The 27,509-nt window shown below is 38.0% G+C and overlaps 1 protein-coding gene across 8 annotated transcripts; it reads right to left on the bottom strand.

The window, feature by feature from the left end:
• nsmfb (NMDA receptor synaptonuclear signaling and neuronal migration factor b) lies at positions 1 to 26,492 on the bottom strand. Of its 8 annotated transcripts, none has more exons than XM_026211056.1 (17): positions 26,361 to 26,492; positions 25,961 to 26,082; positions 19,463 to 19,524; positions 18,533 to 19,216; positions 18,347 to 18,419; positions 17,032 to 17,037; positions 15,452 to 15,520; positions 10,127 to 10,179; positions 9,562 to 9,651; positions 8,315 to 8,442; positions 8,084 to 8,167; positions 7,716 to 7,749; positions 7,496 to 7,566; positions 7,296 to 7,375; positions 6,759 to 6,861; positions 4,021 to 4,096; positions 1 to 3,529 (listed from the first exon to the last, which is right to left on the bottom strand). In XM_026211056.1, exons 2-17 carry the CDS (start codon positions 26,029 to 26,031, stop codon positions 3,432 to 3,434), a joined length of 1,782 nt encoding a protein of 593 aa, XP_026066841.1. In that variant the 5' UTR covers positions 26,032 to 26,082; positions 26,361 to 26,492; the 3' UTR covers positions 1 to 3,431. The 8 variants fall into 8 exon arrangements, with proteins under 8 accessions (XP_026066841.1, XP_026066846.1, XP_026066842.1 ...); XM_026211061.1 differs by lacking the exon at positions 26,361 to 26,492 and adding an exon at positions 26,163 to 26,354 and having other exon boundaries at positions 19,463 to 19,519; XM_026211057.1 differs by lacking the exon at positions 26,361 to 26,492 and adding an exon at positions 26,163 to 26,354.
• Between the last annotated feature and the right edge of the window lie 1,017 nt (positions 26,493 to 27,509).

Genomic DNA, 27,509 nt, shown 5'->3' on the forward strand with positions numbered 1-27,509 from the left:
TTCCACTTAAAACTGGGTAAATTTTACTGTAAAACATGTTAGGAAACATTTCCAGTGTTCACTGCTGTGTACAAGGAAAAACAAACAGTAGTACAGCAAACTAACTTCCTGAATACAACGTCTCATAGTAAATACTGTGAACACGGAGCTAAAGAGATAGAAACTAGGAGCTTATGCTCGGTCCTTCAAAGTAGCAAATTGACAAGATGAGCTAATTCGCTTAAGATATATTAACCATTTAATTGAACTAAAATGTAATGTATTTGGCAATGTAGCCAGACTATGAAAAACATATATGTTTACTATCACTCTTCAAGACTTTCTAGATATTATATTTAATGCTATTTTAAGTATTATCATTGCTACTGACAATGTTTAAAAGTGATTCGTTTCACCCGTTAGGCTTTGCAGGAATTAAAAGACACACTGCAAGTGTGCAAAAACATTTCTCTTAAGATCACCATGAGCCGAGGAGTCTAATCATGATGCTATCAATCATTCAGCATTTCATCTAATCAACCACTCCATCTCAAACAGCAGGACGCCAGCTTAGAGACACAGGAGAAGAATAGTACAACATCAACCTAAATATTCTGTTTTTAAAAGATGTGTAACAGTCCCGACATAAAAAATAAATGATATATCGTTGTAAATAATCAGGCTCCTGAAGGCTTTTTCTATTCCCAAGCAGGTAACACATCAAAACCAAACCAGAACCATTTGAACATTCTGTCGATGTTTCTCAAATTCTCTTTAATAACATCTCAGGAATTCAGGTTTGCTTTACAAACTTCAAAGGGAACTTAACTGTCATGCATATCAGTGCCTTATTGATCTTAAAGTTGACCAATTATTATGTCTGAATTAGCATCACAATAATCATTATCTTAACTGCTTCATATCGAGTTCATGAATAATTTGTAGTCAACAGGGAGAAACTGCCTGAAGCCTTTAAATATTATTGCCTAAAGCTCAATGACATCACATATGTCTCTCTCCATAGTGCTGCAAAGCTAGTGGCCATGGTAAAAGTAAAACACATGCTGCCGGATACATAAACAGCATACAAAGGTATTCAAACAGCAGCACTTTAGAAGCAGACAAGTGTGTCCTAGAAACAAAGCAGCTCATTTTACAATGTCTATTGCTAGAGGAGAGATGCACAAGGATGGGTTAGTTAAGAACGAGACACTCATGCATGTTTTTTCAGCAACTCTCCTTTCAATTCTCAAAACATGACGCATAACAATGAATATATGAGATGACTTTCTGATGCATGACACACTCAGCACGAGGCCATACGGCATACGCTAAACATCTTATTGCAAGAGTGGGGGGTTCTTCACACCTGACGTGCCAGTGAACTTTCCGCCAATCCAGATGGCTCCATGATCCTCAGAGCTCTTGCTGAGTCCTTATGGTTCTCATGTGCCATTGGCTCGATCAGTGACAACACACAAGAAATCTAATGCTATGTTCTATTACACCCATAGATCATATTCATACCTAGCAATTTTAAAATCATTTTAGCATTCTAGCATACAACGACTTTGGTAGAAACAGCGCAGAAATTATTACATGAGCTTAAATGAGCTTGGGTAGCAAAATATAAAGCCATATCGAGACATGCAATCATCTGAACAGTAAAGAAGCATTTTGATTTGATCTAATCAGAACACACTCGTTCCCTGATGGCCCTACAGATACAGAGATTTTGTGCTTTATTTGATTTTCAGGGCGTCTGCATGAGTGGTCAGAGATGAAAAGAGATGTACAAGGCAAACACAGATGCATCCTTCACATCTCAGTGCCCCTGCCTGCATCTCTAAAGATAAAACACACTCACAAACAGATATGGATATATGCGTGATTCTTCACATGCTCTCATTTTCAACTAGTGTTTTATGCTCTAAATATAGCAACATTAGGGATCTTTTTCCTGTTTGCTTCAATTGAATATTGCAATGCATTCTCATTTTTGTATTATTACCTAAGAAAGACTAACCACATTGCACTTTTTCTATCTGGCAGCTTTTTGTGAAATGCTTTGGACTGTCTTTTGCACCAGCTGCTGCTGTTTTGCTCTTGGACATCCACTCATGATGATTAAAGACTACAACTATCTACTGTTTTATCTGTTTGGTGCATCCAAAAAACACCCACGCACCAACTAGAGTGATTCGTGAACATTTTCCTCTAAAGAGAACCACTTTAAAGACTAAATGTTCTATCCTGTATACTACCTTAAAAAAAAAAAACCTAATCTTGATATTCAAAACAGAATCACAGTAACAGATATTGCAGATACAATTGCACTTTGACCTTTGACTACCTCCACCTACAAAGAAAACACCACAAAACAGAGCTCGACATCACATCAAATACTTACAGACACATATGACAAACATACAGTAGGAGAAAATTCACAAGTGTGACACGTTGTCTATATTACTGTCAAAATGAATCATTTTAAAATCTTATTCAATGTAGTTTTTTCTTTAAGACACTAGAAAGTTGTGAAAAGTTTTGAAGCTAAAGGATAGAATCTGCTGATCTACAATGAGCTCTGTCTACAAACGACTTAAAGTCACACATACAGTACACGAGTCTATTGAAATCTAAACCATCTAAACACAAAAAGTTCCTGACACAGATATAAGGTGTGAGTGTTATTTCAACACCACTTAGGTAACTCAATCATTCAGACTGAACAGTTTTCTACTTAAAAAAGTTTCGCTTTCCTCTTCTCTCTCTCGCGCTCTCTCTCTATCTAAAGATGGTACATTACAGAGGGAGGCCAGTTAAACGAACGAAACCTGAGTTAAATTCCCTCTAATGAATCCTAAAACACGCATACTTTAACAACTAAAACAGTGCAATATTATGCTGAAAGATAAAATACAGTTTTTTTTATAGAGTTTGAGTGAATATGTACATACAACAGTTCCACAGTTTATCCTGCACAATAACCTCAAGGCGTTTTTCACTGTTAAATGGCCTTGTTTCACTGTCCCTGCTAGTTAACCACAAAAACAGCTACTCAAAAAAGTACTAAAAACAAATCTGTCCTTATTTATCCTCCTCCTTAACACAGCTTTTTTTAAATCTCAAAGAAGCTGAATGTTATTTTCTAAACCTCTCGCAGGTTAAAATTCAAGACCTGCGGAGATCTACCGAATGTTTCTCTTTCAAGCTGAAAGCTCAAATGGATGGGGTGAAGACACAGCACCTAACAGTAAAGGCTGCTTCCCCTCGTTTCATCTGAGGGCGGTGAATTGGAACGTCTTCTCAATGTCAGCCATCCTCATCCTCATCCTCCATCCTTCAACCTCAGGGCTTTTCCGCCAAGGCTCTCCCCGGAGGGAGCATTGCCACGTGGGCCCTAAAGAAAGCTACCTGCCTCTTGGGCTGCTTTAACCAACGACTCAATGTCACAAAAGGTCATCGTAGTCGAGAAGTTTGGAGTGCTGGCGGCTCTTCCACAAGCGATAGAGGCGGAAATCGAAGTACATCTCGATCATCTCCTTACCTGAGTGTGGAGAGAGCACAACATTTTTAGCTCTCCTGAAAATATCTGACCATAAAATAACAGGCAGCATGTCACACATGTACCGTACAATCCGCTGAGTAAAATAGATCTACATTAGGAGGCCTTTATAGGCATTTGTGGGAGTTTTAAATACAGTTCTCTATTTAAAACAGTGGTAATTATCCTCAACAGTGTGAATCAAGCTGTGAGTCCATAGGGGAGAAAAGGAGATGGAAGAGGAGGGAGGGGGGAAGAGTGCCTCCTTCTGGGTCCAATAGAGAGACAGAAACAGTGGGGGAAGATAATGTGGTTTTAATTGGAGAATAATTACTGTCAAATCAATAGCCGTGGAATGGATGAGAGTTGGGGTCAGAGTTCATGTGGCACATGCACGTTTGTTGAAATGCATGTTCCATTTGTTTACTGTATGTGTGTCAGATTAGTCACGTCTGTAGAGTGTGTGTTAGTGTATGTGTGTGCAGTACACTCACCCTGAGCTGACAGTTCCAGAGGAGACTTAAACTCAACGGCATGAGGTTTCATCAGTCTCTTGACGTTTTGAAAAAGCTGAGGACGAGAGAAAGTTTTGCCGTTTCACTACTTTTCACAGTTCAAACTGGCAAAAGACCATCAGCATTACTTACAATATTTCCAATTAAAAACAGATATTGAAGATATATTAACAGCTTTTCACTAATTAATACCAATATCAAGATAGCAGAGGGGTTGATAAATATATAAACCACTACCAGATATTTGATACATAACATCATGCTATAAATGCAAATGGGATATTCGCAAAATTATTTGATTATTTTATTTGATTAAATACACACAACATTTGATATTATAAATAATAATACAAGTTATTATTATTGTGTATATAAAGCAATAATAACAATACCAAGTATTTAATAATACCAATAATTGTTTAAACTAATTTATTTGTCTGTACATTTCAAAATCAGTCTATAACGGCTATAAAAAGCTGTAACCATTTCCAGCTAAGCAAACTCTTTTTTCACTCTGATCGACTGCTAATAGGAGCCATACAGTGATGAATGTGCATCATAAACCAGAGGAAGCTGAACAGGGCGACCTGTGGAGCATTAAACTGAGTGTTCTGTGGTTCTGTGATTGACCTCCGCCAGAGTGTCAATGAGAATCCTTCATATCAGGACAAAGCCTGTCAGAGTGCATTAATTGCCTCCTGCTATCCCCTCCCAGTCCTTCGACTTCTGTTTCTCTGTTCGCTGTCAGTATCATCTCTCATCTGGGCATCTTTCCTAGAAGCTATTCTCCACCTCTCTAATCGATCACGGGAGCCACAGAAAGCCTCATGAATCCACGCTCAGCTAATCAATCTCTTTCCATTGTAGTGAAGCAAGGGGTCTCTGGCTCTTCAGGCCACTTCATCTTTCCTCTTTCATCGTGATACACACATATGACACAACTGTGAAAATCGTAATAATTAACAGCATATTAGCAGCTGAAATCAAATTAACAACAGCAAAAGCAGGACTCATGAGGAACTGGCTCAAATTAGTCTCTTCCCTTTATTCAGTATAAAATGACATGTGCTCAGGCAGTCGTTACAACCTTATTAGCTTTCTGGTATATAACACACAAGACATATGGCCAGCTGCTGCTGACTTGGCACAGCTAATAGAAAACAAATCACAGAGACAGTGTATTACGGTTATCTGATGCTAACACAACCACCAAAGCGCACACTGAGAAATAAATAAATGAATAAATAAATCACTTTTTTGAAGTGGATCTTTTAAACGAATTGGATCCAGGTCATAAAACCAATCTGAATGATTGGTTTACAGACTCACTTGGCCTGTTGATGATGCTTTTGTATCATTTATGAGTTATTGTTATTGCATGGAAATGCATTCAATATTTAAATTTAATACAGGCTTGTAATGACATAAGGGTGAGTAAATTATGATAGCATTTCAATTTATGCAGGAATATTCTCTTAAATACAAAAAGGAGGCATAGAGCTGTTGGGCTCCTCGTTGCACCTGGTCAGACTATAAATAGCAAGTTCGCTCAAGCTCTTTCTCTTCTCTTCAGACGTTGCAGGGCAGTGCTGAGTGGACCATAGGGGAAAATTGCTAAATGTAGTGGAAAAAGCCTCTAAGTTTCCTTTTTTCCCTTTACCTTTCCCTTTAGTTATTTTTTCTCTTTAGGTCTGTCTTCATAAACTGCCTGGATGAAATGTTAATGTGGCAGAAATTCTAAGAGACTCTAGTTTCGTGCATGGTCATGTGTACTTCAATCAGGGACTGTGTGCACTTCAGTCAAGAGACTGCATCCAAATTTGTTTACAAAGTGTCTGTCATACAGGTGCACCACTGTGGTGTCAATGTTCAGCATTATGCTGCTGCAGAATATTAACTCTGCTTGAAAATATCTGTGACTTACATCTAAGAATACTTTGCATATAGATATAAACTCTGAATACTGACTTTTTTTGTACAATTCCAATGTTCACAAATGAGTTAATTTCTCACAATCCAAACCTTACATGTCACCGTTGCTGTTTTTTTTAACCTTCACAGAAGAACAAAAAATACATATAATTGCGACTTTTTCCATCTCAAAATTATTTACTTTTCTTCTCAGTATTGTGAGTTTTTCCGCAATTGCAAGTTAACATCTCACAATTCTCGCAATACTCAGAACTGTGAGAAAAAAGTCTGAATTGTGAGATATAACTTCACAATTACCTATAAGTTACAAGGCCATATCCAGATTGGCACAGCTGAATACATGTCCAGAGCTGTAGTGGCCAGAGGCTACTGTCAGCATGTGCCGCTGAGAGACTGTGTGTGTGTACATGTTAGAGTGTGTGTGTGAGAGTATATGCGGCAGAGAAGTGCGGGGGCGGGGTGACAGACTGTCTATCTGTCAGTGACAGAGCAGTTGCTTGTCAGTCTGGCACACTCATCTCCTGCCATCACATCATTTCTCATGCACACACCTGCCACAGCATGAAATATGAGGCTGTACAGTAATGTCTCCTCTGCAAGTGTGCTAAAATCCATAAATGACTATTAACATAAAGGCTATGGCTGTAAATACAAACTACGTACATAGTCTCTCTCTATATACACTGAAAGCCCGTCTTGATCATTTCCTGTCTTGTCTTTATGACAAAAAGCCTACGGTATGAGGGTTGAAACACGCAGGGTGCTGAGCAGATGGGATTATCTACCTTTTCTCCGTTCGCATTGCCGAGCACATAGCAGCCCATAATGTGGATGAGGTTAGGTTTGGGATTTAATAAACTCATGAATCTGCCAAGTCTCTTCCAGAACCTGCACACAAAAGCTCAGAATGATTACAAAGGCTACACAGTTTTCTATATTGTAAGGCTTATGAATTGACATAAAAAATGTATTCTTTGAAGGGAAACCGAATGCCATCTTTAGGTACTCTATATAGGTTATTTATCAGTTTTATTTAGCAGTAAATAAAGATTGTCTTAATGGTGTCCTCTTTGCAACATGAAAAACAATCATCATTCAATTTTTTATAAATATATGTATATATATATATATATATATATATATATATATATATATATGTATATATTATGGAAAGCCAAGGCATACTTTAAGGATTATCATTACAAATCTGGAAAGATGGTTGAATGACTGTATACATTTTCAAATGCACATTATGGTCCAACCAAACTCAACACAAGCAGATATAATAGGCTGCACTTTGTTTTGTGAAGGTGAGCACTCACTGTATCATGTCCTCCTCCTTCTCTACTTTAGCAAATGTGGCCACTTTGTTCTTCAGTAGGTAGAGATGACCCGGACCTCCCTGGAGAACACAGAGAGCCCATTTACACAGTGCAAAATAACATGTACATAAATACTCCACATGCAGACTTGTGAAAAAGCGAGATATGCAAATAATCGCACACATATTTTTTTCCCCAACCTGACAGAAGATGAGCATGTTCCAGATTTTGCAGCCTTTTCTGTAGGCGGTGAGTTTCTTTTCAATCTCCTCTGAAGAGCAGAGAGATGAGAGAAGACAGATAGCAGAGAAGTGGAGAGAGAGAGGCAGCAAGGGAATCAGTTGAAATTACAGCCCAGCTTTTTCATAGTAAACAAACAGCAGGAGAAAAAAAAATAACATTTGGCCAATTAACACGTACCTAGTATATCATCAAAGGTGGCATGCTCATGATCCTGTGGGCAGAAAACAGGGCAAGAATTAATGTCTCGTGTGTATATATACATATAAAACACCTGCATAAATCTGCAACATGAATTATTAGTTGGTAAATATTATGTGGCTTTTTTGTTTTTACATAAGTTAAGCATAATCTAAGCACTACATCTCAAGCCCAGCATTACAAAGCAGCAAATTCAAACAACGATGATTTACACTACTAAAACTTGCATGCGCGAGCTGACTGGTGGACATCATTAGCTGTGCTTAACACAAGGGGCTTTATACTGGATAATCAAACTTTGATTCTCTTTGATCCCATGTATGACTGCATCATTAAATTATACTCACATAGAGAATGGGGATTATGGAGGGGTCGTCCCGACGGATGATGTTGGGAACGTATTCAGCCTTTGGGACTTTTGATGAAATTAGCTGTTCAAAAACAAGGATGAATAATACACACTCTTATTAATGAGCTCATCGATGATCAAACAGCTGCGCTACATGTAATGAGGATCTGGCGATGAGTTCATAGAAAGGCAGTTGGCTCGTGTCAATGTGGTTGAAAGATGCATGTACCATGATTTTGGGTGGGATGAAGTCATCGCCCTCACAAGCTGCTCTTTCCGACTCTCTCTCTTCCTCCCAGTCGACATCATCGCAGTCTTCTTCATCTAGATTCCCAGACGATGCCTGGAGGTCTCCACCTGGGGAAGAGGGTGTATGCAAATACACAGAAACACAACGCAAGCACATAAACAACCAATGAGATGACAGGTCCTATCAACAAGCATTCTGTGGCTCGCGACTGAGAGGTTAGTCGACCTAACATAACCTTTCTGCCTTTCATAACCGCTTGTTTATGAGAAGATCTAACACAACAACACGTTTTGTGAGATAGAAAAGCACACATATAGACAGCAGAGTACATCCATGCTAACAAACATTTTACACATACACATACGCACAGGTGCTGATGTGTGATGAATTGCAAAATGTGCAAATCTTATGAAGCTTTTAAAGAAATTATCATATTCAGATTTTGTTTTACATTTTTTTTAAGGAAATTAAATTCCACCATTATAAATTGCATTGCACTAATAAAAAAAAAATACTGAATAAATATTAATTTAATATTAATATAATAATAATAATAAAAAAAACAACGTTTGGGGTTTTATTCAGTAAGTGTGAATTAAATTTATTAAAAGTGACAGTAAAAGACACAAAATGTTACAGAAGATTTATATAAAAAAAAAATATTAAACTGCACAATAATAATAATAATAATGATAAATGTTTTTTGATGACCAAATCGGCATATTAGAATGATTTCTGAAGGTTCATGTGACACTGACACTTGAGTAATGGCATCATTATGGAAATAAATTACATTTAAAAATGTATTTAAATAGTAAACAGTTACTTTAAATTGCAATAATATTTATCAATATTAGCATTTTACTGTATTTTGGATCAAATAAATCCAGCATTGGTGAGCATAAGCAAAAGAGACAGACAAAGAAATAAAATAAATTACCAAACATTTCAAAAGGTAGAATATTTTAAAATACAATCGTGATAATACCTCTTGTACTTCTTTAAAGTTACTTTTAAGACAACTCAGTCTAACATTTTTTACTTCAATGGATAAAGATAGAAACCACTGAATCTGTCTATGTTATGTTTAAACAAGGCAGAGATATGATCTTAAAAGGCATTGTAAGATTAACCAATGTATGAGTGTTTTGCATGAGTGGCCAATCTTGTGCATGTACTGAAATCAGAAAACGAGAAATCATGTCTGTGTATGTGTGTGGACTCACTGTCTCTGGAGTCATGGAGAGAGTCAGGCTTGACAGGTGTGGGGTCACTCCAGGACCGGCTGAAACTCTTCGCATTGCGATCAGCAAATGCTAATAACAAAGCGGAGGAGGAGAGCATCACACACACTGCTTTTTAACAGACACACACACACACACACACTCTAGGCTCTTGTCTGAGGTTGATATGTTTGAGGATTTCTTCGTTTGAGGCTGACTAGCTCTAAAATATACTGTAGCTGTACACTGTTATTGATAAGAGGGGAGGCAAATTATTCAGAAACTAAATCGCATCGCTAGTTGTACATCAGACAAGCGTACCAAATGGTTTTGTTTTCATCCTTTTTACCATATGCCTGAAGCATCTGTAATGCCTGAAAATAATTCATCTGACACCATGAATTATTATCAAGCAATGGCATGTTTGCATATTTACAAAGAATTGCACAAATATACAGATGAAATCAGACAAACGTATTGACAACATACACACAGCCATACATAAGTATTAACATACTAAATCACTCACTCACTCAAACACACACACAGATATCTGCAAACAACTCACTCTGGGCCTTCACTCTCCTGCTGCCCACCATCCTCAGGTGTTTCCGGAAGTTTCTGGGATAGAAAGGATTTGGAGAAGCACAATGGATTGGAAAAAAGGTATAAGACAAGAAGGGAAAAGCACAAGAAAAATGGGAGATGGAGGAAGAGGAAACAAAAATGGAAATGTTAAATATGCTGTCAAACAATCCATTTATACATGGTAGCATTAGCGTGGCTGATTATGGACGGGGATGAGTGTTTGAAGTTATACAACAAGCTCAGTGCAGTCCATACAAATCTCCAGTCCTCACAGTTCCTCTGTAATAAACAGACATAAATAAACAGTTTGTCCCCGTTTGACACTGCTTCAGGCTTCAGAAACATAACCTTTACTCATCTGTGCTTCTGTATTTTCAGATATTTTCATTACTGTTTCATTACCAGCACACTGTCTGAGCTATTAGCTTGAAGTCACCATGAAATGCAAATTGACAATTCTCATTTACTATGGAATATTGCAGTGTTTATTATAAATGATTTATCAGTGCACATCATTTTTTTAAAACCATACGCTCTTGTAAATTTGAATCAAAATAACTTCCTCTCCTCCTCACAATTACATCGCTACCCTTCTCTGATGAAATATTCACTGGTGTGAAACAGGGGCAGTAATTTCTTTCTTCCACCAACTTGTCACGCACATGAGAATGCAACAATTAGCAAACAACAATGATCCAAAAAACCAATCAATTACTAGTGGACAAACATTACGTCTTGTTCTAGAAGCCAGATGTACATCATATCTGTTTCATGCAGATTTCAAATTAACATAATAGAAAACAGATTTATTTTTGAATCTGAATTTTATATTTTTCAAGTATATTGAATTATAGAAGTATTTTTGAATATGTACTCAATTTTGAATAATGAACAAACATGAGAAATTACATGAGAAATTACTCCTGTTTATTCTACATAAGACAGGTCGCCACCAGCAAGGACGTCCTTTTAAAAGAACAGGCTCTCTCAAATACTACTGTATACTTAAAATAAATATAGGATAAAGGATTTTTTTTTACTTGCACTGGTAACCAAAAACATTTGATTTTGCGTGAAGTTATATCTATGTAGATGAATATCAGTATAAACACTCTTAATAGCCAGAGAAACATTGAAAACGAATTTGAACCTTAGAGAGATAGTTCACCCAAAAATGAAAATTACACCATGATTTATTCACCCTCAAGCCATCCTAGGTGTATTTAACTTCAAATAGAGTTATATTAAAACATGTCTTGGCTCTTCCAATGGCAGCGAATGGGTTTCAAGATTTTGAAGCCCAAAAAACTGCAAACTTTATAATATAAATAAAATATGAATAAACGTTATATTTCCGCTAACTGTTTTATGCACATGTACGAGAGAGAAAAAGAAAAAGAAAAAACATTTTCCTCTTGATTTATATCAAAATCATTGTATATCTTTTTTTAGAAGTTCTCTTTTTGTATATTTAATTTGTGACCAGAGTTTCGTTTTGCTTTCTCCTCTGCATTTGTCCTAAAACACCACTCTCCTTAAACCCCATTCACCTCCATTATAAAGCTTGGAAGAGCCAGGATATTTCTAAATGTAGTTTCGATTGTATTTGTCTTAAAGAAGAAAGTCATATACACCTTGAGGGTTTTGAGGGTGAGTAAATAATGGGGTAATTTTAATTACTGGGTGAATTAAATTAAAATTTTACTTATAGGTAGGTGTTTCACTGCTGCTAAAGCATAGTTATGACAGTAAAACTGGCAAACTATTTGTATAATTCTGCAGAAAGTACAAAAAATAATTTCACTTTATGTACTCATTACTGCAGTTTCAAAGTAGAAATGCCAGAAAATCACTCACAGAAAACTGTCCACTACAAACATCCTCATCAGAGAATGAAAGCAAGTTGAGTTGACCCACTCTTTCAACTGACAGCCTCTCTCCTTTCGTTAGCACTCAACACTTGTTCTCCATGCATCATGTCACCATGGTTACACTGTAATGTAGTATAGTAGGAGAGAGTGCTGTGGAGAGGTAGGTGGTCTTTCTTCATTTGCCAACAAATAATAGAGCAGTTCACACAGTGAATTCAGAGCCTTTAAAATTAATGAGAGCTGGGGTAGGGATGAAATTATGAGGCAATGGCTTTTACAAAACGCAGAATCCAAAACTGATGGCTATAGTGTCACATTTCCCACAGTCAATATATTACCGTTAGCATTTTTTCTGCAGGCATAATGCAGTTGCACAACACCACAATATTAGAATGCAGCACTGTTGCCTAAGCTAAAAATACTGTGAGAAAACTAATATTCCTGCAGTACAGTGATGCATAGCAGAGGACATTTTTTATATAGTATGTACTGTAGATGTGCTGCTATGAGCCTCTAATCAAATCCACCGACGTGAACATTTTACAAAAGAGAAGCAGGCTTTTTTTAATATCGCCGTTATATTTGAGATGGTTACAAAGAGCACGGTGACAATGCATCTGTATAGTTGTCAGAACTGCTTTTCTCCGGATGTCCGTCATGCTGACATGCTTCTAAACTGCTGTCAAAGTCAATGTGCCGGCTGACAAGGAAGGAGTGCAGATCATCATCAAGTTTCAAAAATAGAAGTGCATATCAAGAGAACTATGTCTTTTTAGCAGGCCATTTTTAATTAATCGCTCGAATGATCTTAATCCTCATTTGTGAGCAGGCTGAAAATAGAGTGACCAGTCAGATCACCAGAGTGTGACATGTTGATCCTCACACAGAGAGATATAGATATATATATATCTGTTCCTTTTTATGCAAGAATAAAATACCACATATTTCTTAAGCAGCACAACCACTTAAACAACTCCTCAGAAGATCTAGTGTATGTTCCACTTTTTCCATTAGCTAGGAAAAGAAACTCGACATAATCCAAAATACTATGAGCTTTAAGAGATAGTTCACTCAAAAATTCGAATTATTTTATTATTAGTTCCATGCTCAGGTAACAGACCTGTAGATACTGCTTTTTAGAAAAAATCTGGCCACTTCAAAATAACTAAAGTGAATGAGAACTGTCAAGCTCCCAAGTCACCATAAAAAATATCTGAAAAGTAGTCAAAATGACTCGTTCACTTTATTCCAGGGCTTTATTCAATGAACATCTTGACATATGCTCTACCTCTCTCGGGTGCTTTCAGGAGAAGTACAGCTATCTGATTTGTGAATGATTCATTCAGTTGAATCATCTAATGCTACTCACTAAACTAAAATGATTTGTTCACTAACCGGACAGGTCCAATCCAACTGTGCAGTTAACTTACTGACTCAGTTATTCACCGTTGAAGCAAGTTAACAGCTCACTGGAGAGGAAGATTACTAGTAAATAAATCAACTTAAATGTTAGTATGTTTGTCACACAAAGTGGTTTATAATGCTTTTAAAACAGCACACAAGTCATATGGAAATAAAAAAATTGGGATTCAACGTAATTGCATGTAAACCAAGGACCAACACATTACTATTATCATCATTATTTAACATTATAAAATAGCATTTATGTGTTTGGCAGAAGAAAGACACTCATACAAGTTTTGAAAGACATAAAAGCGAGTAAATTATGGCACAATTTTCTTTTTTGAGTGAACATATCCTTTCATGTGCAGTTGTTTTGTAATCATAATGAATGCAGCCCTCTTACAGTCAGAGGACAGAGACAGGCATCTGCAGTAATTCTGTTCAGCAGTGTCATGGGATCTCTAAAAGCTACTGCTCTTACCAGGTTTTTTGTTCTGCAGAACACACTGAATTACCACAAGGGAGCAGAACTCTGTTAAACCTTTGTATCAGATCAGTTCTTTCTATTTTCATTCAGAGCACTAAACATTCTCTTTAGAAATTCAGAATCATGTTGGAAGAAGTTTTGATGATCTGCCAGCAGACCAATTAGGATTTACAGGTGAACAAGTGTTTTTTAAAATATGTAAGCCAATTCATCCTGGCGTAATGAGATTTGCTGTTGAGTTATTCATGGCGATCATGACATTAGTGTGCTGCGTGACACTAGACCGATAAGTGAAACTCTGAAAGTGTTCAGTTGTCAGCGTATTGACTAACACACTCCAGACACTGCACCTCTGGGTATTCGATTGGCCTATTGATCCAAGCAGCCAAACACAGACAGACACACACACGCATATATAAACAAATGCTTTGTGTGTGTGTATGGGTCAAGGTTTTAACCTTCATTTAAACTCAGTAAAAACCTGAGATCACTTAATGGCCACAAAACGGCTTAATAAACATACATTTGTATGAGGGTTAGGTTTAGAGGTCAGAAATATCAATGGTTCTGTTAAAATAAACAAATAAATAAACACCCACTGTAATACAAAATTAAATGTGTCACCTCTGACCCAGACCCAGTTTGTTTCTTGATATCACATTAAAGAAATGAACAATTTCATATTATTTGTCAGAAAGTTAGAAAAAATCAGTTAGAAATGTTAAGAATATATATATATATATATATTTTTCTCCACTGACCCCTTAGTCTAAATCTAAAGAAGCTGGTTTCTGCTTCAGAGTAAACATTCACAAGTTTGGGCTCAGAATGTTAAATGTAATTGAAATAATTCTCTTAAACAGACCAAAGCTGCATTTAGTTGATCAAAAATACAGTAAAACAGTAACATTGCGAAATATTATAATTAATTTCATTTGAATCTATTTTAATGTGTAATTTAATCCCGTGATCAGCAATCCTTCCTCTAATCTTCACTGTCACATGATCCTGCAAAAATAGTATGCTGACCTCAAGAATCTTTTTTACTGCTGAAAAATCATTGCTTAATATTTTATGGAAGCTGCAACACATTATTTCCCAGGATCCACTGATGAATGGAAAGTTATTTTAAGGTTTTGTTAAAATGATCATATAAAATCCCACTGACACTAACATTCTGAATGGAAGTGTATATCTAACAATTGTGACTTTACTTCATACCTTAAACTTTATCTCACAATAACCACCTTTATTGTTTACTCTGAAGAGGAAACCAGCTTCTGTAGAAATCTCAGGGTTTCGATCAATAAACTGCTGCTGGCGTTCTGCTTGGTAAGCCTACCATCATGACTTCACAGGGAAGTGTGCCACGAACTAAAAGCAGATCCTCAAGTGTAGTGTGCAGGATAGGAGTGAGGAGAAACACACACCATAAATCTACACTAACACAGGACAACACAAAACACGAACTCCACCTCTCCACGGTCTCATTCTACATGTGTGTTTTGAGGAAAGGGCTGTGACACAGGGCATTAGACAGTACCTTTCCATCAGTGCGGTGGCCTCTTGCTCTCTTTTCCTCCTCTTTCTCTCTGCAATTCCACGGAAGGCCCTGCTGGGACCGGTCACAGTGTTACAGGCTGTGGGAGTAGGTGTGTGTGCACAGGGAGCAGTGCAAGGGGAACAAAATCTAGAGTGGCTAGGAAGGTTCAAACCATAACAGGTAGTCACCACCCACAGGCTAACAGGACACTACAGGCACGTACACACACTAAACACTACGACCACAGTGAAGTCAAGTGTAACAGACACTCAGTCACCAACCAGCACAGAGGATAGATAAATTCACAGAAATCTGTAACATCTTTGTGGGAGTGGTTCTCATATCTGCTGTGCATCTATTGTTTTTCACAGGTTGACGGAAAGTACAGCCATCATTACTAACAGCTGATGTTAAATCAAACCCCTGTCCTCAGCAGGTGAGGTTAATGACAGCCCAGAAGCTATGTTTAGACTGTGTGTGTGTGTGCATGTAATTGCATGTAGATGTGACTGCATCCTGAAATCCCCCAGAGCCTTGACAGACTGGCGATGGTCTTGGAACACTGCGTGTAAATCTTGAGATGAGTGACTTTTCTGGGGTACATTCAAGCTATATTTATATATTTCATGTGCAATATTCAACACAGTGAAGGCAACAATCACCATATTCCAGAGTCAGTCTACCAGTTTTTTTTTTTTTAAATATACCTTTCATTATAGTCAAAACACAAGCTCTGCTCCAAAATCTAGTCAACCGTCTACCTAGATCTTATTTTAGGAAATCGTAGGCAGACTCCCGACAGGAAGACTATTCCTAAATGTATGTAGATACATTTTTCTGCTCTCTTACACCTTGTTTGTAAGACACAGTTTAAGACAGCATTGCAAATGGAGATTTTGATTTGTTTATTCAGTATCAAAACTTCATAACTGTATTATATTATGTAATTAAACATTTATTTTATTTTAATTTGCGTGCTCCAGGTGATTTAAACACTACAGTATAATTTTTGGCAACTTACCAGCATGCAGGAAAAGGTTTCATGTGATGGTGTTATTTTGTATTTCTTTCAAATATACAATATTTACAATAAATGAGAGAAACGTAGTATGCTAGTATGCTATTCAAGTTCACCTGTACTTGAGCTAAAGCATCAACATAATGCTGTCTGATTCCTCTCCTTTTATTTTTACTAGAAAAAATGCTTTTCAACAGGAATTGAGTCTCATGTGAGCTTTTAGTGCCATTTATGTGGCATTCAGGGTTGGCTATGAAGAACATTCCAGATCAGTCACAGTTAGGATGTTTACAATGGAGAGCAAGCCAGTAAATCGCAGTCGGTTGATGTGATTAGTGACACCGGTCTGAGTGACTCACAGTTGGTGTTGGTGTATTGTAAGCAGTATTTGTGCTGTGTGGGACAGAGTTCCTTCATAACTTCAAACACTCTGTCTAATGCTGGTGGAGTGAGAGTTAACACAGGACAGGAGAGGAGGCAGCACAGAGGAGCAGAGGGTGGGGATGGAGTGATATGTAGAGTTTTTAAAACAGTGGGCTAATGATGAGTAAGGTATACTCACGATATTCTTTGAAGCCAAGGAAAAATGCATAATAAAGAAGATAAAAAGAGGAGAGAGAGAGCAGGTGCTTTAACCATCACAAGAAAACATGAAAAGCAAGCAAAAAAGGTAAGGTAATACAGAGTGTTTTCAAATATAAACACTGGATCGGGGCTTATGAAAGGATCACCCAGCGCTTTACTACCTATTACAGTCAATTATCACAAAAAGTGGCTGCTCTACATCTGACCACATGAGAAAACAGTGACATTTCACACAAATTGAAAGGACTCTGAAGTGAAAGTGTCAATTACACCCAGCAAAAAGGGGAATGAATAAGTCAGAAGAGAAAGTGAATTAAGTAGCTGCAGAGATAGCAAAGTATTCATAGACAGAAAGAGGGATAAAGTGGGAGAGGAACGCCAAAGAGAACTGACACCAGATGATGAGGTGGGAGGGCACAGTGAGGTTGAGGGGGAGACAACAACCATGTCGGCTGGAGGGAGGTGGACTGCACCCTAGTGGGGGGGTCTCAGCCAGTGGGCTCTGTGATTAAGACTTCTGCCCGACAGGTGATAATTAAGCAGTCAGGCTGAGCGAGAGCATCTGTGCACTGAGAATAATGAAGCCTGAAATCACTCAAAAAAGAAAAAGAAGGAAGATGGGAAACAGGAAGGAACAGAGGAAAGTAAGAGAACGAAGAAGGTAAAGAGGAAGAGGAGGGGACATGGGAAAGGAAAGGAACTGAAAGAACAGAAAAAAAGTGGAAAGACAAAGTGAAACATGAATGGGAGGAAAAAGAAGAAAGGGAAGAGTAGAATTGGAAAATATAATGCAGAAAGGAAAAAAAGAGGAAGAGATGAGGAAATTGAAATTAAAAAAAAAAGAAAAGAAAAGAAATGGAATAATAAAGGATAAAATAAAGAGGAAAAGGAAGTAAACAAAGAAAGTAGAGAGCAAGAGGAAGGAAACAGAAATGGAAATGTGGAAAGAAAGATGAAGAGACAGAAAAAGAAAGACGAAGTGAAAAAAGAAGGGGAAGAAAGAGAAAAAGGCAAAGAAAGAGGTAATGAGAATGAGGCAATGATAAAGAGGAAAGGGAACATAAATGAAAAGAGAATATTAAAAAGGAACAAAAATTGAAATAAAAAGAAAGGGAGAAAAGTGGAAGAAACAAAAGCCAGAGTAAGAAAGAAAGAAAGAGAGAGAAATAGAATACCTCCTGTCCTCCCACATGCATGAGTCAGGATAGTTAAATTACAAGTCTGCTTCATAGACCAATCCCACTCAAGAGGAAGCAGAAGGTTTGATGCAATGAATTCCCACGTTTACTCACGCTTGCATGGTGGTGGTGGCAGTCTGGAAGCTAAACATGTTCTCTTTAGGGAACCAACTGTTCGTGTGATCCTCTGCAAACAAAACGAGAGCAAAGGAAGCCTAAGAAAAGGTAACAGGTATGGTGTAAATCTCACAATGATTTAACCAATAATCCACCACTGAGTGATGGTGATCTTCTCCTTACCTCGATCTTCAGAGGACACACGGTCCTCACTGTACATCCTCTCCAGCTTCTTGTGCTGTTTGCCACCACTGTGAGGTGATGTCTCAAGGTCTAGAGAGCGCTGGCTCTGGCAGTGTGGCCGAATGCAGGCCACACAATCTGGCGTGCAATCCTCCCTCGACCTGCTCCGCCTCGACCCCCAGTCCCGGATATTATGGGCGCTCCCTGAGCTCTGCAAAGGTTGAGTCAGAGGTGCATGGCTGTAGTGATGCTGGTGGGTAGAACCGTTGTTTCCACGGTGGTTGCTTCCTCGATGATGGCTGCCACGTAAACTGCAGGGAGCATTGGTTCTTGGCGGGTCTGTGGTTCTTTTCAGCACCTCTAGCTCCAGGCACTCCTTGCTTCCCTGGCCTCCAAGCATATCTCGCTCCCTAGTAATAGTGTAGACACGTGCTGGCTTCAAAGAGCTCTCTACACACCTTTGATGATGCTGATCCTCAGAAGAAACGCTGCGTTCTATGGAGAGATGACGCTTGGAACTGGTAGGAAGGGGTGCAGACCGACTGCCTGGCTGAACCTCTTCTTGACTGGGCTTGACTATGAGAGTGTGTTGGGAGTATGGCTGGAGGCTGTTATTGTTGTTCAGTCGGCTGATGTCTGGGGAGTCTGTGTCTTGACCAATGAAGGTGTCAGATAGCAAGTGATCTGGAGCGAGAGACCAAGATAAACAGATTTTTCATCATCTTGTCTCGGCAAAGCAACAGGTGCCACTCAAAACTCTCCTGTAATGATCAATTAAAGGATGACTGGGTGAGTGGACTAAAATTATATTAATGTTGAAACTGAAGGATGATGATTTCTTATGGCAAGTACTAATACATTCAAGCATTTCACAAGGCAAACAGACTTCAGGACAAATGAAGGTAGGGCATGAGGTGGAATGGACCTAACCTGATCCGTTGCGGTTCTCAGGGTGCGTGTGAGAAAGGTACTCTCCAAATGCTCGAGCTGCTCTGCAGAGAGACAAACAGGAGACCAAATCAAAGAATGGAGATAGCTCTCTGTCTTGATGTACTTTCACATGCTACTGCTTTTTGGTCTCAGTAGTCATTCTGAATCTAGTTGTTAAGTCTGACATCATGAATCACTTTTAACAGGTCCAAATGCTCTTTTGATCTCAAAGCAAACAACAAATTGTGTCTTTATAAAGTTACAGAAAGTGTGAAGTAGTGCTACTGAAAAATCCACTTAACCTAAAATCTCAGCTGGTCAGATAGTGATTCATATTTTCTGAATCATTAAATTTACTGGTGCCAGGAAAATGCAGTGTGCATGGTTAGTTTTTAAAAACTAAAAGGCACCGTGCTCATAAATGGCTGCTGAGATAGTATTCCCACTTGAAATGGAACAGAAGCTTGGACCTGTAAACAGTATTCAATACATCATGTCTTAACAAGTACCGTATATCGTTTTTCATGATAATATTGCAAACAGCTTCCATATTTCATATCCATATTGGTGGAACTCTCTGTCCTAAAGTGGTACATAGAGACATTTACAGACCACTAACTTGATACTGTAATGATATTTTAGATATTGCCCTTGGCCACCGATGTGATTTATGGTTTCGCATTTAAATATAATGTCCACTTTAAAATTTGACTCACCGGAACACTGTGTGAGATGTGCAGTCAATACTAAATACAGTTTTTCCTTTTCATAAAACTTAACACTACAGGTCTAACTCAGTCTATTCCCTATATCCAAACACCTCACAAATGAAAATGAGAAACATTAGCAGATAATGTCACAAGATGTGGCTCTAATTTAAACTGGGATCCCAACACCTGCAGATGCTTTCAGAAAAATGCAGAATTGCTTCACATCCCTGCTTCACAACTCACATGCTTCACAACTTGTCTGAGCAATGAGATGTAAGGCACTGAATGAAATCTAGATACAACCGGCTTCCAGTATGAGGTCACTCAGCTGCTCTGGCACAAGAACATGGCCCCTGTTCTTATGAGTTGATATATAAAGAGAGGGAGAGATAACTCAGGAAGCATAGTAGAGAAACATTGGTTGGAAACTATTTGTGCTACTTTGCCGTACTTTCCTCTAATTTTACCAACAGGATGACCTTCATGCAATGTTTGAAAAAAAAATGCTTTCCAAAATTCTGAAGTCCATTGAAATAAAATAAAAATAAAAATGGAAAGAAGGCATTTGAACTCCTGATGGCCCTTATAATTAGCATACCCAGATAATTTATACAAATCATTAATGCATTCGAAGAGCTGCTACATTCCATTTTCAAATGCATCACTCCACCTCTTAACCATGGGAAAGACTTACACAGTATTTCCCTCCTGTGTGGCACAGCGAGAACACAACTAATGTAGCCTAATTACTCGCATATGCTGGGGGAGTAAACCAACTACCATGTACAAATGAAATATAGCACCAAACCTGTTTCACTCTCCTTGCCTTTCATTTAGTTCCCAGCTAATGATGCCTTCCCACACAAGCTCACTAAATATGTAGATTCTAACATGCATAAATACACTGAAACTCACCTCCATCCCTGCACCCTTGAGAAATGTGGAAGCTACACAAATGCAACTAGATGAACGCAGTGAACTGACAAACACCTCCACAAGCACACAAACCTATAATCAGCACACTACTGGCAAATTGTGCCGTCTCGGCACTTCTCTAGAGATGCTGGGAAATGGGATGGTTGTGTTGTTGGAATTGCCATGCATTCCTGCAACGACACTTTGAATAATTAAACAGTAGCCAGCATGTGCATCCCTCTCTCTCCTCACTCAACAAACTCTTCTAACAGATGGGAAGAGTGGTGCAGAGTGGAATCATCCAATCACTTTCTCATCATTCTTCTCACTGTCTCACTCCACATTGCCAAGACTAGATACAAGCTAAGTGTTTTAACATGTGATAGGCCGAGGGGTCAGGGGTGAACTAGAACTAAGAGAGATCACAACATTTGTTTAACTTGAAATGGACTTGTTCGGTATCTAGTCAGTGAGGAGATGTGTGGATGGATGGGGTCACTGGCAGCAGAGAAGGAAATACGATGGAGAAGCCCACTGGGAAAAAAGTTCCCTGCTAGGACACAAATCACTTTCAATGAGATTGCTGGGCGGAACTCAGAGAGGGAGCAATTCCGTAAAACTGCTGTGAATGTGAAATAGATAAGTGAAGTGGGTGTCTGAGGGCAATGTGCCAAAATTTAAATCTACTGGCCTAGTAGAAACTTTGTATATTTTTATCAAAATTTAATTTTGAATGCTGGTGTTGTTAAAAATCAGGTCTTGCATTAAAAGGGTCATATGATGTTGCTAAAAAGAACATTATTTTTTGTATTTGATGTAATGAAATTTGTCTATGTGGTTTCAGGTTTAATAAACACATGATTTTCTTAACGACTTTATTATATGACACATAGCGCCATTTTGGAGAACATCTGCTGAACTCAAACTGCGTATGCTCTTCTGTGTCAGTTTTCATTTAAATCAAAAAGTGTAAATACACGGAAAAAGCATATCCATGTGTCGCGGCTGACAGAGAATAGCGTACAAAGTTTGTGTTCAGTGGATGTTCTCCAAAATAGTGCTACGATAATGCGGAGAGACAAAGAGGAAACAAATAGTTTAATAAAGTAGTTATTTTGGGGGGTTTTTTCGCATACAAAAGGTATTCTCGTCGTTTATAAAATTCTGATTGAACCATTGATGGCAGATGGACTATTCGGACAATGTCTTTCCTACTTTTCTGGACTTTGACAGTGCAGTTTACTTGGCAGTCAATGAAACAGTCACAAGCCCCCCGGTTTTCATCCAAAATATCTAAAATTGTGTTCCGAATATGAATGAAGCTTTTAATGTTCATTTTGGGGTGAAGTAACCCTTTAATGTAATGCTCAAATGACAAGAAATTGCAATGAATCTGCACAAAAGAGATGCCCCACAACTAACATTAAACATCAAATCTACAATACGTTAAACAGGCACTGATGGTGCTAAAGATGAGCCAGGAGGAGACAACATCCCTCATTTCCTCATTTATTTTGTTATAGCAATAGTTACTGGCACACATTCAAACACTGTTCAATTATTTACTGTAAATGGCTTGTTTCCAAGTATCAAAGTACAGTCAGAGGCCCCCCATCACTGACCGCGTTGGCTTGTTTTATAATCTATCTTTTGTTAAAGATGGTAACAAGGATTAAAGCAGGTAAAGCGATACCACATCCCACACCTTCACAGCTGAACCTTAAAAATGCCTGTGCTTGTCCATTCTCTGGAATTTATTTGCGCTTCTTTGAACTCCAATTGTTCTGCATTAATACCTTCTGCCTAAGAGCGGGGCACAACCAATTACCTAGGATAGTTTACTGTTCTTTTTTTTTTTTACTGAACCGATTAAAAACAACAAAGCTACTCAGATGGAGAGAATTAAGATATAAATAATAAATATTGGGAAGCACTAGAGTATGAGATGCCAGAATCTCTCACCTCGCCTCATGCCAGTTTGTCCGATGGTGTAGTAGCAAGTACATCTGAGAGCATCTCTCATGTTTTCAGCCATGTGACAAAAATGGGGGAGAGGAGATCCCAAGGGAACTCAGAGAGAAGCATTTTAACCATATTAACTAAAGCAGATGCTTTAACCAAGACTGCTGGACGAAAGCCTGTGGTGGTCCAGAAGAAGAGGCGGATAACTAGTGACTCAGATGAACAACATGAAAACACGAGCAGATGTAAAAACAATAAATGCCCAAATGTGGACTCAAATACACACTGGCATATAGATCGAAAGTGTAGGGCTTTACAAAGGCAGCATGGGTAATGGAGAGTGGAGATAACAAACCCTGGAGCTGTTCTTGCACTGCTGTTTTGTTCAGATCCAGGAATGACTGCTTTTGCCCTGGATGACACTGTATTCAGCAGACCACTTTGGTGTGCTACACTAATTTAGTAAAAAGCAAGTACAGTTTGTTCTTGAGTGGCTCAGCACACATTATCCAGAACACCCGTGTGTGACATGACCCCTTTCTCTCGCTTTTTCGCGTCCTCCTCCTCGTTCACTTGCTTACAAACGGTGTTATTTTGGATGATTTGATTTCTTTAAGACCATCATCTCACACTGTCCTCACTGCCATCTAAGAGTTTTTGTCATTGACAGCTAGAATTTATGTAAGCTTGTAGTGTGAACTAAACAGTCATATACATTTTGAAAATGCTCAACATCTGCCATTGGCATTCAGCTTTTAAAATCTCCGCATTAGAAATTCATTAACACTCAATGAGCAGGTCTCTAAATTAGTCGTACTAGCAAACATTTCAGCTCCAAATGGCAATCGACCAAAATGTCCCAGCTGATCCATTCCAAATGTTCGAGACCTTTTAGAACTGAAAACTGCCCCTGCAGTACAAAAAGGCCATTTATTGGAACTAAGCTGAAAAAACGAGAGGAGAAGGGAGGATATTATTATCTAGAAGAGGAAGATATAGCACATTATTCCAGATGGTATTACTAACAAGCAAGATGTGGGGGAAGTTTGCCAAACTTGGTGCAGTTTCGGCCGTGGGGTAACCTCAACATCTGTGTAAAGCCTTCCAAAAAAAATCTCAATGTTAGATTGACTAAGGTTTCTTTTAATAAGACACCTTATCATATCAATCCGACCATCACAGTTTGTGCTGTATGTTTCACTGGTTAGTCAACCTGTCAATGTTGTGCATGATTTCTATAGAGTAACATATTAGACCTAACAGAAAATCTTGTCTGGAATCAAACATCTCACAAATGCACACCTCATTCAATACATTCAAAAATGAGACTCCGTAACAAAAAATAATAATAATCACAAAGCTCTAAATTATAAATCCTTATAAATAAAATAAAATATATGATAAACTTTGTAATAGTTATTTTATTTATTGGCTTTCGAATGCAATAACTCCATAAAACATTCGCAAAAAGACAGAAAAACAGCATGTGTCCCAGTCTGACCCTAAGCATCATCACACACATTGTGTTTTTTATACAAAAACACAAGTTTTTGTATAATCTGGGCCTCCCTCCAGTACAACTGCAGGTGGTCTCAAGATTTAATTAGACATTTACATGTCAGCCTGTGAGACAACTGGGAAGCTTGTAGATCTGTAGCCTCACACTGCGTAGCTCTAATTGGCATCGGGCTGTCATTTTAGCACGGTTCCCACTTTCAGTCTTTGTCTTTGGACACAGAAGAAATTTGAACCTTTACACTCTAAAGCTGGAAATAAAGAACACCTCACAAGTAATGCTGTTGTCAGGCTCCCACACGGCCTATGTAGTGCAGTTCAGCCCATATCCAAACAGTCTGTAAAGGGCATCCTACACATAGTAGCCCATCTGAGAAAGTCAACTAGGTTGAAGCAACAATAGAGACATGGAGGAAACTCACTGGAAATGATAAAACTCACTGGAAACGAGTATGTTTCTCTGTTCAAAGCATGATACTAAAGTGCTGCTCGTCCAAGTCTGACACTGTCAAGTATCCCCCCGCTAAACAGATGAATTACAGAGAGACGTTTGGTGACAGCTGATTCAAGAAAACTGCAGTGATGGCATGGTGAATTCTGCAGGTTGTTAATGGTAATTTACAGCATGTGGACAAATGAACAAGTGTCTACCTGATTGACTCGGTGAGGAAGCCTCTCAAAGGCTCACAATCATGTTGGTTGGGTCCAATCACTTCACAAAACTCCAAATGACGTACATAAATATACCAGACAAGTAAAAAGAACAAACAGTCTCACTAAAGTAGGCTTAATCTAGTGACTTCCTGACGACTGAGAGTGACAACAGTGTCATGGAAAATCAGCCTTATGAATATTTGCATTGATTGACGAGCAAACAAAAACCAAAACAATGAAAATAAAACTGTAGGTCTAATGCATTTTAAGTATATATTGGAAGTACAATAATAATAATAATAATAATAATATTAAAAAAAAAAAACATACAAAATAAAAATATTTTTTGTTTAAGCCCAATAAATATGTTTGCAGTATCACGCTCAACAGTAACTAAATGTTTGATTCTTTCTGAGCAAACTAGTCCGAATAGTGTTATCACGACAAAACACCATAATTTCATTTTCATTGAAAAGCCCTTATAAGTAATTTAAGTCAAAACGTATAAAAAAATAAAATAAATAAAAGTTACTAGCAAGCTAGTTATGTATACAAAGTGTCGTCATCAGCCCCATTACAGCATTGACCTCAGGAACTGTCACTGATACAGTACTGACAGAATTATTTCTTTGTTTTACATTCGTCAACTGCAAGGAAACAATGACAAGAGGTGTGATGAGATGAGATAGTTTCGTGTATCATCAGTACAAGATTCTCGGTGAGACGTGCTGCAGAGACTCACCTAACTTTTGCGGCAACAGAAGAAATCGCATCATTCCTTAAATTCTTCTTCTTGGACACGGCAGTTCCCATGCTGCAGTGAAACCACCAGTGTGTAAAAGCAGCTCATTCCACTCGTCTCATCTGCAGTGGAGGAAAGAAATGCACAATACAAACAAGTCACGCACAGAGTGGAGATATTATCTCCTCCTCTCTCCTCTTACGCCTGATTCAAACTGCTGCTAAGGGTCTGTGTCAGATGTTCCGTTTGCTCCTCATGTTTAGGAACGCGACGTCCAGCTGAATTTTACTACGTGAAGTTGATGTTCTTTAGTGAGCAGAGTTTGAGCTACTACAGCAATGTGAAGAAGGGAGCGCTGCTAGTACGCCAGAATGTGTGTGCTCACGCGCAGCGTACTTACTCACGCTCGCTCTCTCTCTCCCTCTCCCCAGTTTCCCATATTGATCCAGATAAAACGACAGTGGACATTACGGAAACTAGTGCCATATAAGGGAGAGGTGGCTCAGCTTGTCATTTGGCGTCAGCTTAAAAGTGAAAAAAAAAAAAAAACCAACTACGGGTACAGTGTGTTTATTTATGAAAGTCAGCAAAACATCTTACAATTTTGTATAAAAAAAAATATATATATATACATATATAATAAAAAAATAAAATAATAATAATAAATAAAAAACCTTCCACTGGAAATTTGCAACAGCGGCCTATATTGTTCAAGAAAAAGACGCAGTTCATTGGACCCAATATCTATTGTGGTATTTTTAACAGACTTTAATCAATTTGTAAAACAGCAAAAATGTAAAAGGTAAAAAAACTGAAGTACTAATAAAAAAAAAATTCTGACCAGCAGATATGTAAATAATACAATTAAAAAACTTTCCTCATTAAACTACCATTTAGTAAATTTAGTAGTATAACAGTAAATTTCACAAAATAAACTGACAAAGAAACAGCAAGCAACCCATTGAACTTAATGTGAATATTTAAATAGAAAGTCTGAAACAGTGCTTTATTGTAAAATTACTCCGAAAATCATTTTTTTACAACTTTAAAAAATATGTCTGCATACACAACCATGTTGTTGTACAACCACTTTCATTTAGACTTCAATTCAAACAACAAATTACAACAAAATAAGTCTTTGTTGGCATCCTTTTGCTTTGTGTAGAGGTTGAATTTCCTTTATTGTTTGTTCAGAAAGGTCATCTCTCTTTAAAAGCTGCAGTCAGAAAACCAAGTGTGGTTTACCTGCCTCAGCATGACCACTTTCCTTACCATTTCTGAAAAAGAAGATAAAGGCTTACTGAAAAATGTTCATGCTACAACCTTTACATAAGACAAAGAAAGCAGAAGATATCCTTAGTTGGCTTTAACAGTCCTGTTACAGGAATACTAAGTGGTTAATTGTAATATTTTGGAAATGGAGAAGTATTTTATTCAGGTTATAAGCTGAGGAAACATAAATAGGATATGATAAAAAAGTTTGATATGCACTTCCCTTTACACTCTTAAAAATAAAAGGTGCTTGATATTGAAAATTGGTGTGTCGTAC

The sequence above is a fragment of the Carassius auratus genome, chromosome 30 (genome assembly GCF_003368295.1).
Source record: "Carassius auratus strain Wakin chromosome 30, ASM336829v1, whole genome shotgun sequence".
In the NCBI taxonomy this organism is placed as follows: Eukaryota; Metazoa; Chordata; class Actinopteri; order Cypriniformes; family Cyprinidae; genus Carassius; species Carassius auratus.

Bases quoted from the DNA above. Each gene is read 5' to 3' on its own strand.
- nsmfb (XM_026211056.1), bottom strand. From the start codon at position 26,031: ATGGGAACTGCCGTGTCCAAGAAGAAGAATTTAAGGAATGATGCGATT. The intron at 7,376-7,495 runs GTTGGGGAAAAA...TGTGTTCTCCAG, and splicing joins ACATGCTCATCTTCTGTCAG to GGAGGTCCGGGTCATCTCTA. The intron at 6,862-7,295 runs GTGAGTGCTCAC...TTTTGTGTGCAG, and splicing joins AAGGAGGAGGACATGATACA to GTTCTGGAAGAGACTTGGCA.